At 42.3% G+C, this 14,845-nt stretch overlaps 1 protein-coding gene and 1 long non-coding RNA gene across 2 annotated transcripts; one reads left to right on the forward strand and one right to left on the reverse strand.

The window, feature by feature from the left end:
• The first annotated feature begins 331 nt into the window (after positions 1-331).
• LOC134868278 (uncharacterized) lies at positions 332-11,033 on the forward strand. Its single transcript, XR_010166272.1, has 5 exons — positions 332-455; positions 1,561-1,628; positions 4,720-4,821; positions 8,592-8,637; positions 10,021-11,033. It is a non-coding gene; the product is annotated as an uncharacterized LOC134868278 (long non-coding RNA).
• On the reverse strand, positions 9,385-12,298 carry wnt1 (wingless-type MMTV integration site family, member 1). Its single transcript, XM_063889207.1, has 4 exons — positions 12,198-12,298; positions 10,438-10,691; positions 9,994-10,259; positions 9,385-9,876 (listed from the first exon to the last, which is right to left on the reverse strand). Exons 1-4 carry the CDS (start codon positions 12,296-12,298, stop codon positions 9,385-9,387), a joined length of 1,113 nt encoding a protein of 370 aa, XP_063745277.1.
• Between the last annotated feature and the right edge of the window lie 2,547 nt (positions 12,299-14,845).

The following is a 14,845-nucleotide window of genomic DNA, read 5'->3' on the forward strand; positions in this document are numbered from 1 at the left end:
AGTGACAGTCCGATCGCCATCAGTCTCCTTGCCTCCACTGAACAGCAAGTGCACGTTGCGAAATTGCGCCACATGGTTGAGACCACCTGTAATTCTGGCTAGGGGTCACATGGAATAGTCCAACTAACGGGGGAGTTTTATACAAATATATTATTAGACTTTTCAATATGTATTCATATAAAATAAGAAAGCACTGACACACCATAAAAAGAGTTTATACTATGTGTGCCATTATTTTCACTTATATGAGCAAGTGGTAATATAGGTATTGAAAATAATATTGGCTGTTCGTTATTTAAATGGTAGCCTCATTTATTGATGGTCCCTAAGTGCAACCCTGTGCTCAACACAGACTTTATTTAAAGGTGGTTCAGAGCGAAGCCTCTGATGTGAGATAACCGTCCTACACACGTTGAGGAAGAAGACGGCACTGGATGACTGGATCCAGAGTGAATGTATGTCAAACACCAACCTGAAATATCTGATTACCATAGTCATGTCCTTTGGCTTTTCTTTCTTTATTGTTCCAAAAGTGAGTTACAAAACGTTACATCGACAAACATTGTGAGCACACCGTAAGGCCTACACACAGCCACACATTGTCGACCATGAAAAAAAACCATGTCAGTTTCTGTAAGAGTTCTTTCCAATATTCTGGTTTATAAACAGTTTGTATTAGTTAACGTTACCCAGAATTTGATGCTTCCTTGTGTTTTAAAGCAGCTTACATGTTACCTGCTAACGTTAGCATTACTGCTCCACTCAGCTGAGAATTGATTCGAAACCTCGGGTAAATTAACCTATACTTCACTGTTATAAACTGATCATGTAACATTATTTAACGTCAATGTATTGACATATTTTTCTTTTGAGACTATCATAAACCTTATTCTGGTCAAGGCTATCAATATTTTGGCTATCGGCTCACTTTACCTACGTTGGGACACTCGAGCAGCTAACGAGAATCCCATTATTCCCTCCTAAAGTTTCCTAACAGTCAACGTAAAAAAAGCTTTTCAACCCGTCTTCTTGTCGCATATATATTCGTCTGTTTTTGTATACCATTATCCTTCTCAACAAGTGCGTCCCTACTGCATTGCAAATATAGTTAGTTTTGTTTGATACTGTGTAATACGTCCTTTATTTCACTAGATGGCAGCACTGCTCTTTAAAGCTGACTTGACTTGACTAGAGCCATGTCTTCTCTTTGCTCTGCTGGGCAGCACTTTTTAGCATCAGCATCAATGACCTACCACTGCACAGCTGTAAAAGTACACGGTGAGATACTTTGTGCAGGTTCTTGCTGCACGTTTCCCCACACGCCCCATTAATATTAAATTGCAGACCACTGGGCTTTTGGTGACTGAACATGTAGAATGTGCTCAGCAGTATATTTGAAATGGTCGTCTACACTCCTTTTTACAACTAAAAATATATATTTGCTCATTAGATAGCATTATTGTCTCAAGGATGCTTTGTGTTCAAATCCCAGAACCAGGTGTGCTTAGGGGAGCATTGCAGGTGAAATATAACCCTGAAGATCTTGTTATATCTCTGTAGACCGAAGTTCTTCATAAACAAGAAAGGAGACCCCTAAACACACAACCACTCCTGCAGTACAAACACAGGTAAGCACTCCCACACCATTAATACCTGGATTAATGTGCGGACAGTACAGTGTACAATTCACCTGACATATCTTAAGCTTGCAGTTATTTATGAGCCACATTATTTATATATCTTCCAAAAGGTAAATCAATTAAAATTTGAGTAAACATAACATCCCCTGGCTGTAACGGGTAGCCTATGCAAATAAATGCAATTATTCTATCAAGCTAAAACACACATTTGTCTTTTAGATGATCCAGATGCCTGAAAAGTAACTAGCAGCCAAGCAAAACAAATATGTCTCCAAATGGGCTGTTCACTGCAGCTGTAATGGGCTATAAGGCTGCATGTGATATTAATAAATGGATTTATTGTGCAATTTTAATTATACAAAGAATGTGTTTAATTTTCAGCAGCTAAGTGTCGGTCAAGTACACATTCAGGTGAACTCAGCATGCAATTGTTATTTCGTTGGTATTTTGCTGAGGGTTCAGTTTCATTTCAGCATTTGTTGATAGCTGTAGCATCCCAAATGATGACATTTACAGTGCTATTTTCATAATTGAACTCTGCAATTTGGTCAAAAACATGCCACATTTTATGTCCCTAAATGAAACTCATTTGTACATAAAATCACAGCACTTCTGGAGTGTAGCTCACCCAGCTTGTGTGTGACACTCACACAGTACTCATTTAGGGGCCAGAAGGAACTTTTAAGGGTGCAAAATGTACTGAAAGCTTGCTGGCACACTTTGTAGGACAGCTCTTGCTCTGGAAGTGATTAGCCCTCAAAGCTTGGGTGAGTATTTTGCAGAGAGACAAGGGCGGGTGGGAGCAGTATCATGTGTGTATGTTTGAGTTGGAAATGGAGAAAGAACTTGTATGCGTTTTGAGAGAGAGGGAGATTGGGCGGTTCGGTTATGCAAGCAGTTCTCAGTATGCATGTAAATTGGAAGATGTGTGGCTCCTGTGGTTGGCTGTCCCCTGTGTCACTGCCTTTTAAAAAACAGTTGCCAAGAGAAAGGTCTTCTTTACAGGCTTTGGCTGCCAGATGCTAGGGATAAATGGACAGGACTGCATAAGGAATGATGGAGAGGTGTGTACAGCCAGCCACACGCGCATATTAATACGCACGCATGCATGCACGCACGCACGCACACACACTTTGTGGGCAGGGGATCTCCATAATGCTGAGATAAGGTGTGAATAATTCATTTTGAAGTCACTGTTGTACAACACACACACACTCACTGTGACACACAGGGGAAGTATTAGGCCTAGTAAGTCATGTCACACTAAGTCGATTGAATGAGCCTATGGGTTGGGCATGCTTACAGATTCCAGAGGTGGCACATTTTGTGGATGTGCGCATAAGGGAGTAGTTGTGTGTGTCTGTGCAGCCGTGAACCGACACATGGGGCGCCAGTGTGTGAATGCCATAGTGTGTCTGCGAGTGCAACAGCCAGTGACACAGGAATGTGTCATAGTGCCTGCAAGCCACTCGGCTCCTAAACTGCAGCAAATAAACATTCCTCTACTGCTGTGTCAGTGCTGAGCCCTCACCCACTGTCGCTGTAAAACACAGCTTGTAATTAAAACCAAAAACTGAGCATTTTTCCTTTTGTTTCTAACAGTATTACTACAATAGAGATTATGGCCCTATGCCTTCTGAGATTTCTCAGTACAGTTTATTGGCTTGTTTTGGTCCAGATGGTGTCAAAGTGAGCCAACTGATAATAAATCCATCAGAATCATCTTTATTGGTTCAGTGCAGTTACAGTAATTCTGATTTACTGTGGTTAATCATAGTTTACTGTGTGGAACAATTATCTCACATCTAGTAAGAAATTCAATAACTGTACAAAAACATCAAACATATTGATAAGATAACTGTTAAAGTTGATATAGCCGGACACACATTGCTGTCATTTATCACAATGTGCCGGCGTCATCTTTGCTGACAGGTGAAATAATGTGCAGCTTTATGTTGTGTCATGTTGATTCTACCACAGTTAGCGCTCATATTTCATGACAAATCTCCGAGCTGAAATGCTGAAACATCTGACCATACATTGTCAGATGTCTGTAAACATGTTGGTTGTCCTTGCCCAGTGTCTTTCCCTGTCATTACATCTCTGTTTACATGAATGCTAACAGTGTTTGCTAGCATAGGATCTCCCTCAGAATACAGTGGTTTGATGTCGCACTCTGACGCACAGTTTTCCAACTATAACACTTAATCCCTGTGGAACCGATTCTGACGTGTCACTTTATCTGTTTGTTGTCTCTTGTATGGTCTTGCCAGGTTAACCATTCACAGATGTGTGATTGGGTATTTTAACCTTTTCTTGTTGGATAAATGCTGCCTGTGCACTCCAATGTTTTGGCCCAATGGTACTTCAAGCTGACCAAGTGTTTGCAATAGACTGAAGACCACTTTCAGGTATTCAGTTAGGGTTGATGTTTCATGGCAATGAGGTGTTTATCTCAGCAGTTCTGGTTGTGAAAAGTATTTAGTATCGACACAAAATGGGCCAGCAGAGAAAATGGCCTTCAAGCCAAGACTATCAAGAGGTCATGCTGTGTAAGTGCAGAGGGCGGGGAGTGTTGATAAGTCAAAATATATATCACTGTGTGTGTTCACGCTCCTATTCACAACATCTTCATACATGGGAAAAGTGCTGGCATACATCACAAATGCAAAAATACTACAAAAATATATATCCCTCTCCTTTAACTGCAGGGCTTGCTCTCCATCTCGCTCCACAGGGGCCAGAGCCCGACCACAGACATCATACTGATTGCTCACCATGGTCGAGTGGTCTGTCCACATTCCCACCCTGATTCAGTATGTGCAAAAAACCAACAACGGAAAACAGTGGTTTGAGAGTGTCTGGAGGTTTGCGGACCGCAGTGAGTGTCCGCTGTGTCTCTCCTAAATCTATCCTCCTCTCATCCCCTTCGACTACCCCGCTGCTTACCCCAGGAACATGGGAACAGTCGAGGGCAGACCCAAACTGATGTCCATGGAATGTTGTGGACCCGAGGTGAGAGGACACTTGAGTGCGTGTTGTGATGAATGTAACCTTCCCTCTCTCCTGTGTGTGACAGGTTGTGGCAGGCCGGTAGATGATGAAGTGATGGAGATGTTAGGAGGCCATGGCCATTGTGATGCTGGGTGGCTGTTAGTCTGGAACTGCCATCTGCCGAAAGGTCAGTTGCTAGGGGACGATTCTCCTGGACCGTGTCTGCCTCCCAGCTGCCATCCGCACACCCACTCACACACACATTTAAGTATGCAATCAAACTCACACACACATGTACACAATTCTCACACTCTTTCCGTTCTTTCCTATAAATCTGAATTGAATTTAAGTACATTTGAATCACTGTAGTGTCCACTATTAATCCACAGTTTCTTTTTTATTTAAGGTGAGGTTGAGATTATTATTATTATTATTCTTTGTGTTTCATGCCCATGCCCACAAATGCTTCAGATAATTATGGGTGGTGTAAGGGTGTTTCTGTCATAACAATGTCCCAAATTAATTGGCGGTTTGCCCACAATTGAATGCTACAATAAAATGTTGAGGCATCACGAAAGTCTAATCAGGATCCTGCGCCAGATCCAAGCCATGCCACATTGTCCATCAAGACCGCAGTGAGCATCCCACCATTCAGTGCGGTGACCTAGACCCAATTCTAAATTCCACATTATACGCCCTTCATATTAAAGGCAACTACACCCAAGGGGCAACATTTTTCCACAATTTAACAGGAATTTTAATAGGAAGCTGCTGAGCCTTCATTGTCCTTTATCATCTTCTCTGCATGTTCTCTGGTGATTGACCTGATTCTTGTAAGCAAGTGAAAAGTGTTTCCTTTCTCAAGCTTAAATCATGAAAAGCCTTTTTTTTCTAAGTAACACACACTCTCAGGTCAATTGCAGGCACTGTGGCTGTAGTTCTTAGTGTCAATTTTCTTAACCCTATGTTTAATGCTAAAATTCTATAAAGACAATGCTAAAAAGCTTTTTCTTTGGGAAAAAGATCTATCCTGATTGGGAAAGGACCATGTCATTTTCCACACAACAGTTCACTTAAAAAGTAAAAAGTACTGCATGCAAGCAAGTGGATGTCAGTGGGTTATAATCCTCAATTTTGGCAATACATTAATGGAGGGGATTTTGTGCCATTGCTATTTCTTTCTCTTTTTGTTCATATTTCCTGTCAAACATCTCCTGCTCTCCTTCCCTTTCTTCCCACCTCACACCCTCACCTCGCTCATGTGCTTCTCCATCAGCCTTCCAGAGACAGTGACTTTTGTGTAGTGGAGCTGTTGTTTTTGTTTGTGCCCTTCCCACCATGGCTGCCTGCTTGCCGCCTGGCAGCCCCGTGTGTCAAAGGTGGCTGCAGCAGAACAGACTGTGGGAACAGCCGGTTAGCCTCCCCTGGTCCCCTGCTCCCCGACCAGAGGGGCAGCCATCAATCCAGCACTCCCCCTGCACACACAACGTGCCCAACCAAACACACACTCACACAAAAAGCCTACAACGCTCACACCCTCTCCCAATAATCCTCGGAAGCAATTTCATCTCGACTCGGGTGGCGGCCCATTGTCGCCAGCCCCTTCAATCTTTCCTTATTAACTCTCGCTTTGTCCTGCATCCGAGCTTCTGGACTCATCTCTCCTACATTCCGATCGGTGCTGCTCCCAGCACTCCCAGGCAACCTCCATTCGCTAATCCCACTGCCTCCCCCACCAGCCGCCCCACCCCAAGGAACTCTTACTGCTTTTTTTCTCCAACCTGCCGATCACCTACTTACAGAGTAAGGTAGGGGCATTAACTCCATGGGTTTTCTGAAGGCAGAGCGTGAAAGGCGGGGTGGGTGAAGGAGGAGGCGGCCACAAAGTGACTCCAGCCCAGACAATTAGAACAATGAGCCGGGCCTGTAGGGGGCTAACTCGCTGCGTCACGCCTGGACGGTGGGGTATTTTGTCAGTTTAATGAATTGTCCGTCAGGCCAGGGCCACATCGCAGGCTGCGCAGGGAGAGGCCAGCAGGGACCCAGACACTAAGTCGGTATTTATTACACTGCCTTTGTCACTAATTGAGCTAATTATCACTGACTCCTCAGCACTCCCACAGGCAGCACCCCCTCCACTCACTCTCTCCACCAAACTCTCCCACCTCACTCTCACGCCTAGGATTTGAACTCTGCCTTCCCTCTTCTTTTCCTAAATCCTATTTTGTTTCTTTCTGTGGATCTTTGATCGCCTCTCTCCAGACAGAATTGTATCATTTTTACTTTTCTGACCTGTTGCTTCCCCTTGACTTTTTACCTATTTGTTTTTTCTTTATTACTACTTAAAACCATATCATATTTTTACACGTGGTGCAGTAATCCAAGACATTTATTAGGGTTTGGAAGCAATTCAGTGTGCTACTCTGAGCAATATATCATTTAAGTTTTCGATTTCTCTTTAAGTGTGCCGTCCCACCTCATGTGACCCCAGTATTTTTGATTCAGTTAGGTCTGTATTTTTTTTTGTTGACCTTTTTTATGTTACAGCTCCCAGCTCTGTATGCACGTTCTACTTTCTTTCAGTTGCTGGCCATTCACTGCTGAATTTATTAATTCATTGCTTAAATTCTTGCTTTCTTCAGGCCAACAAACCCCTCACTTTTATTGGGTAACATAATGGATTCACAGAACAATTTCATCTAGATCCCATGTCTCCATTCCTGCAACAACTTTTTAGGCGCTGTTATTACGTACTTAGGATTTTTAGTTGTGTGTGTTGGTGGCCTTACTCTGCTCTATCAGCATGACCCTGGGTGCTTCTGAGCTGTGGTAGAAGTGCAAAGTTCTCCAAACTCCTGTGGTTAGTCAGGTTGCCAGGCGCTGAGTTAGACTAAGATTTAAGCAAATTAAGCAAAATATTCAATTCAATAAAGTTCTATACTGTATCAAATAAGGTATGTGGCTGGATAAGCAGGGGCCGTCTCTTGTGGTTGGGAGCACAGATGCAGGGATGTTTTGTGAGCTGGAGAAAAAGGCTGCTTTGGTGATGGTAATAGGATTAGGCGAAGGACACCCAGGGACAGGCTTATATGTTCACTTGGTTGGTTGTCAAAACTATCTCAAACACAGACTACAACAGACATAATAGCATCTTTTGACACATTCGGGAGAGCAACTTAATTGAAAATATAGACTTTATTGTTCTATCATACAATACAAAACCAACTGGAGCCTAAATCTTTTGATTAACATCTAAACAAAACAGGTCTTCTTTTACATATCTCTATAACAGTATAAAAATGCTCAGAAATAAATATTTTGTATTTACACTAATAAAAAAGTAAATATTCAGTGCACGAACACAATTGTTTTTGCAAGAACAAAAAAAGGACAGAAAGATGTGATAATGTTTGGTTTCTAGTCAGTTTTGTTTCAGCTGCATTACACCAATATAGAAAAAGATTGAAACATCTCCTGACTTGACACTTTTGATAGCAAATTCTCCAGCCTTAGACAGGTGCATAAATCATTCAGCAAACTTACAAATGGTATCATTATAAATATATTCATATACTTTAATATTTACAACATTTTGGTTCTAAAAGCTGATTACAGAATCATCTCTCTTGCAGAGCTTGTTTCCTTCAAAGTAAAATGTCATCTGCTGTTAACAGCTTATCCTGAAGTATTACACATACACCTAATTTAAACCTGCGCCGGTTTTATACTACACCTCTATTAACAAGAATGTGTGTCTTTTTGTTGATTGAATGTACTGAGAATGGCAATGGCGAGAATGGTGAGATTCTGCAGGTCACATTTAATTCGTTTTTATAATATTGAACCCTCTGATTTACTAAACTACATCTAGTCATGTTGTGGTATTCAGTGTATTGATATACATTCAAATTACATTGCCTTACTAACAGTTGTTCACTCAGTTTCGTTTTTTCCTAGGTTGAGAACTGGACCCGAGTCATGTAACCTTCAGGACCGTCCTGTGGTAAGTCAAGAGTGGCAGATCAGGATTGAGGTGCACTCAACTATAGAGAAACTAAATAAAAAGGACAAATGTGGTGAGGAAATTATAAGTGGTTGGGCTGTATCCAGGGCCTAAGTACACAAGTTGGGAGCAGACAGCCCATCCCTTGAGATCAACTTCACACAGTTTCATGTAAGAGAAGCCAAACTTCCGCAAAAGAAAACAAAAACAGATTTTTCTTTTCAAATTACTCCCCTCTTGTTAGAGGTCTCCGCCAGTTTATGAGAGCACATGTTTGAGGCTCTCTGGCCACAGAAACATCTGTGAAACACTGTGTCCGGTCTATGCCCTCACTGGGAGAGAAGGTGGCTCTAAAAGTACCTGGTTACAGCAATCGATTCTCCACCAAAACATTTTTCTCCTTTGACTGCTAAATCTATTTATCCACAGTGTAAACACTTGAGGGATATGAATGACTTCCATTCTGCACAGATGTTTGTGGTGTTTAAATACCCTCTTGATATTTTTAAGCATCAAAGGCAAGGAGCAAACACATGTATACTCCGTCTTTACCCTGTTCATATATTTGTGCTTTTCTTTCTATTCAAAAACATTGATTGATATTTTGATCCCTGTATCAGTATACCCGCCTTGGAGTTTTTCTACCTAACATCTCAAATCCCTTACGTGCCAGTGGCTTTCTCAGCCAACTACCTGTCTTGCTAAGGAGTTCTTCTTTGCCTTTCTTCACTTGATTTCCTCCTCTGATCATAGACACTGGTGTAACGTTTGTGTACTTGTGCAGTTCAAGCAGCTGACATGACAGCACCAGTGGAATGTGCAGTGGCAACGTTCAGTCACACTTTCGGTCCGAGTCTTTAACCCACGTCCACAGCAGAGCAGCTCACATCCATCTAGGCCTGGAGAAGAGCTGTTGCATGTTCTCCCAGAAGTTCCCAAAGTGCCAGTTTTGCCATTGTAGGAGCAGAAGTTTGGTGATTTCTCAAAATAGACCAGGTCCATGGCAGAGGGTGGTTTGTGAGCCGAGTTTTCAGGCTCCAGATGGCGGGGGTCGGCTCTGTGAGAAGCACGGTTGCTCCCCTTGTTGGCATAAACAACTCTAGATGCACCATCAAACCGGTCCTTAAGGAAGTCTCCTACTGTGCGAAAGCTGGGTAGGCGCATCCAACAGGTGCGCACGGTGCAGGACCCTGACATGCCATGGCACTTACATTCCTGACGCATCTCTGATGACACAGTCTGCATACAGGAAGAACATAGGCTTTTAACAAAGTGAAGATTGCAAATGCTTAACAAACTTTTGTGTTTTCTGTTAAATGTAGACAATTTTGGCAAATTTGAGTTTCAAGTTCTTACCATTCTGCCTGCCTCATTATTGTGTAGGTTGGTGAGGTAGCGAAGATCTCTGCCCCTCTCGCTGGAGTCCACAAACTCACGGCTGAACATCCGGCCAAAGTCTACATTGTCACTGCAGCCCCCCCAGTGCCAGTCTGGCCCTCCAGGACCTCTGCGACGGTAATCGCATGTGCAAGACTCAATGGCCCCTTCTGAGCATGAGCGAGCCACAGCGTGGGTCACCCCTGCGCTGGTAATGGCAAAGAGAAATGCTGTCTCTCGGCAACCTAAAGAAACAACATCAAAACTTCCCATCAGAAACAATTCCAGCCTTTTACACTCGACTGTGCCAATTTCTTTGCCTAACATTTGAAAATATTTTGAGACAAAGTGTACAAGAGATTCCATTACATCCTGGCCAAAATTGTCCAAATAATGCTAGTGAGAAAAACAAGAGAGGCTCACCACGATTGACAATTTTCCCAAAGACTGCTGGGCTGTGGGTGGTCGGGCAGTTCCAGCGGCGGTTGCGGAACTGCCACTTGCACTCCTTTATGGCAGTGTGCAGCCCTGCAGCGATGGCATGCAAGATGCCAGGATTCTGCCGAATCAGCCGGCGCTGGCGTCGACTCAGGAGGGCAAGGCTTGGGTCCAGGACCAACTGCACATTCTTGGAATTGGTCAGGAGGTTGGATGAGGAGGCCACATTGACAATACCCCTGGCACAGCACAAGAATAAGGGAAATCAGTGTTAAGGAGCTAGCAGTTTATGTAGCCTCTTCTGTGACCCTCCAAACTCGTAAAATGAGTTATATACATGTCAAATCTGTGTTTTTAATATTAAGTTAGACACAAAAGCTGAGGAGAAATGGCCTGCATGCACTTTTAGAGATTCAGAACATATTTTAAAATATGACCATCTTGTCAACAAGTACTAAGGCCTTAATGTAGGCTATGCTGTAAATGTAAAATCCTATGTTTTTAAGATTTAAAGCTCATATTCTTAAGGTCACAAGTAGTTCTTATTCTGTTTTTATATATAAATATGTTTTTTTGCCCCTTTGAAACGTGACATCAGAAGGTATTATGTGTATTTGGCTTCATAATATCAGTTCTAGTATTGCACCTGCTCTTCTCCATTATGGGCTACACCTTTCAGATCACTGAACATGGCTAAAATGCACTCCTTATACTGGCCAAGTTTCAGGACATTTCTACGTTTAGTATTTCAGTACACAGGCTGCATAATTTTCCACTTTAATTCCTGGCGACTGCTTTAAGATTTATGTGTTTTTGATTCACATGTAGTGTATGCGTCTCCTGTTAAGCATTATCATCCGGAAAATCGGGGGAGTCTTGGCCTGTTAGAGGGCCAACCCAGACAGTTGTGTGGTAAGGCCTGGGAGCATTATTAATAATGTCGACTTTTTCAATGTTTTTTTCCTTCCAACAACTCCGCGGTGTCTTTTTTCCTCCCATTTCTTTTCTTTTTTTTTTATATCAGCTGACATTTTAAATATTTGGAAACGCCCGCCGTTGTGCGCAAATAATGTGTATCTAATGAGACCGCCGAAAATACAAAAATATTTCGTTAAATCATAACCTCCTCCACAACCCCACCACAGTGTATACACTTCTTAACAAAAGCAAGGCAATGTGCCCACTGACGCAAAACTAAACAAATCCCATTATATTGTTGATCTGTAACAAAATATTGTGGAATTGGCCGTTTTAGTATTTGTTTTCAGACGAATTTACAGTATTAGATCAACATGACCCTGGAAAAACCCTCATGGGATTCCTTTGAGCTATGAAATAAATCCATATATAATTTGTCCCACATTGGACTGAAAAATCTTGTCTCTTGTTCAAACCACATTGTCCAAATGACAGGGCAGTAGCGAAAAAGAGAGAGCAAATTAAATCTACCGCAAATAAAAGGTAATCCTGTAATTATTACATATGTAATTCGTTTACTATTTAATAGATAATCTAATTACACTGAAAGAGCAATACATAAAATTCCCACACGCTTTAATATCATGCGGTTACTCTTTCAGAAGTTGTAAACGATGCCAAAACTAACACATTATTTAGAGCATGTAGCACGGATGTGGCAACCCCATAACACCGTTATACTGTAGTGCGCGATCTTCCTGGCTCTAACCAGCATTAAACAGAACGTTTCCAAGAGGATGCTGATAATGAATGTCTGCTGAACTCACCACCACCGGCCACTGTTGTTGACGGCCCCTGTGCCTGAGAGCGAGGACACCAGCAGGATGCAGGCAGCTTTCACCCCTAACAGCAGCGCCAGACTCCTCATCGTGTCTTCAGGTCAAATATGAGGAGGGAGGGAAATGTCAAAAGGGTTTTATTCAGACAAAGTTATAGCCAAGTTCCAAATATCTTGGACAGTTATTAATCTGAACTCTCTAGCACACATATGCACATCTTGGAGTTAACAAATCTAATAACCCTAAAATAAACATGTCTTCTTAAACGGGGACAAATGGACAGAAGTCTGGCAAAACATTGTTTCCATGCATCGCGGAAACCTATTAAGTGTGATAATAGATTGTAATGGTCTACTAAATTATTAAAGTAATGCAAGGTGAATACTCACCACGCCACGGTCCGGTGAGGGGACTTGAAAGGTGAAAGAAGCAGACAGCCCTAATTGACTTAAATGGATGTTGAGTGGAGACAGGTTGCTAAATGATGTGAAGTGTCCAGGCAGGATGCTAGTGCTGCTGCAGTCCTCTTCACTCTGTCTCTCTCAGTGATGCTCTGCACGGCGCATTGAACGCGTGGGACAGTCCCGAAGACTTGATCCCCTCGGTGACTGATAGGCAACACATTCTTCTCTTATTGAGCGCTACGAGGGGAATAAAAAAGGGATTTGCTGCTCTCATCTCCCTCTGTTTTTTTCGGAGCCTTTTCAATAGGATTGGAGGGAGGGATAGTTAATGCTCTTCATAGGGCGCACAATGAATAAGGAAACACAACTGGGCAGAAAGGAGAAAGAAAGAGAAAAAATAGGGCAATCCACAGAGTTTCGCATATTACTTGTGGAATCTCACGGTCACCACATAATCGATTCCCTGTAAATGTGTGCGGCTGCAAGTATTTTCCCACTGGCCGTGCGCTTGGTTCCACATCCAGTCTTGCAGAAAGGAGAAGTGCCCCTGCAGCAGTGATGTGTTGGTACAGATGCTGTGGGTGCGCCCGGTTTGGTGCTCCGCCGCTGCTCAAAGCTGGTGTCACGGTGCAATACAGTAACAGCGGAATATGAGCCATCTAAAACTGCCCTTTTTAACCGGTGGTTGGATTAGCCTACTCCCTAACCACATCTCCTCCTCTTTTCTCCAAACGCGCTCTAAAAATGTGCAGTGACTAAGGAGATTTCTGTTCATTTCGTTTCCTTTTTTACACTAATCTCTTTATAAATACACACATGTCCGTGGTAATTTTACCAATGAACAACATTTAATTAAAACCTTTTCATGAGGTGCTGTTCATTTATTGAGATACTAATTTAGAAGAGGCCCCATATACAAAACTATTACCGCCAGTGTTTATAAGCCCAATGCGCCATGCACACGCGCACAAGGAAACTTGCATGATATAATTCGCTCTAACTTGTCATATTACTCACACTGCCTGCTGGGCTACTTAAATGTTTTTTCAAACACAGAAGGGATGATATACGGTCTCCAATCAGAAGTTTGATGTATGATGAACCAGGAAAGAGGGGGACGAGTAAGAATAAAAACCATTCCAAACATCTGGCCAGCAGACCTCCCTCGACGCACATGTAGCAGTGTAATCACAGCTTGAGCCACTTTGCGGCATCTCCATCTTACCCCAGACTAGGAGCAGGCTTCAATGTCCCCAAACTTCTCCATGTTGGTTCATGGGGGAATGTTTCATTATGTGACATTTATCTGCTAATTTGCATGTTCCAACGGTAGTCACAGCAGCGGTTGTAGTTTGGATAATCTCTCCCCATCCCTCTTGCTCCATCTCTCTCTCTCTCTTTCCCTCTTTTCCCTCAGATGACAGTAAAAGGAAGTGGGCTTTTGTGAAAAAAAAGGATTTAATGACAGCCATCCTACGTTTATACTCCAGCTTTATATGAAGGTGCTCAAACGAGTTTCCTGGAGCAGTCATGCGACACCGAGCAGATTAGAGCTTCAATCCGGATAAAGGGGGCCTTTTATATACAAATCAACTTCAAATCACTTTTTAAGCCACTTAGATATACACGCCAAGGCAGAATGCTAATGCACTTTTCATTGCTGCAGCTTAGGGAATGGAAGGAGATTAGATGAATTGGTGTCACCAGGCGAACGGTGTTCGAGGGGGGTTTTAACTTAATTTTATGAAAGTAACCCACATGCACCTTCACGATACCAACAGCAGTGTCTCTTATTGTTAAACGTGTGGTCAAGAATCATTTTTTATTTGTGAGAAAAATTATATGAGCGATGGACCTGTTGATTTAGTGTTTTGACTTATTTGGATCAATATGCTGATTGATTCGATACCGAGCTGCCACAGTATCCTAAATCCTGACAGAGGGCCTGAGCATAGGCCAAGTCATAATTGAGCACGAACATCGTTTTGAATAGATATGTATTTATGTATATAAATAAAATGTTTAATGATCATTGAGGTCCTATACTTCCACACTGCCTGCTTAAACCATAGGTGTTATTTGCCATTATATTTTTGTTGGAGCATGTGACGCCGTAATGTGATAAATCACGACCCCAAAAAAAGAGCTGTCACTCCCGTAATTTATGTATATAATGTTATTCTCTGAAATAAAGACTTTAGAGTGACAAAGTGAAGTTGTTTCAAACAAAAC

Source organism: Eleginops maclovinus, chromosome 1 (assembly GCF_036324505.1).
Source record: "Eleginops maclovinus isolate JMC-PN-2008 ecotype Puerto Natales chromosome 1, JC_Emac_rtc_rv5, whole genome shotgun sequence".
NCBI classification, from domain to species: Eukaryota; Metazoa; Chordata; class Actinopteri; order Perciformes; family Eleginopidae; genus Eleginops; species Eleginops maclovinus.

Bases quoted from the DNA above. Each gene is read 5' to 3' on its own strand.
- wnt1 (XM_063889207.1), bottom strand. From the start codon at position 12,298: ATGAGGAGTCTGGCGCTGCTGTTAGGGGTGAAAGCTGCCTGCATCCTG. The intron at 10,692-12,197 runs GTGAGTTCAGCA...GTGCTGTGCCAG, and splicing joins AACAACAGTGGCCGGTGGTG to GGGTATTGTCAATGTGGCCT. The intron at 10,260-10,437 runs GTGAGCCTCTCT...TTGTTTCTTTAG, and splicing joins TGGGAAAATTGTCAATCGTG to GTTGCCGAGAGACAGCATTT.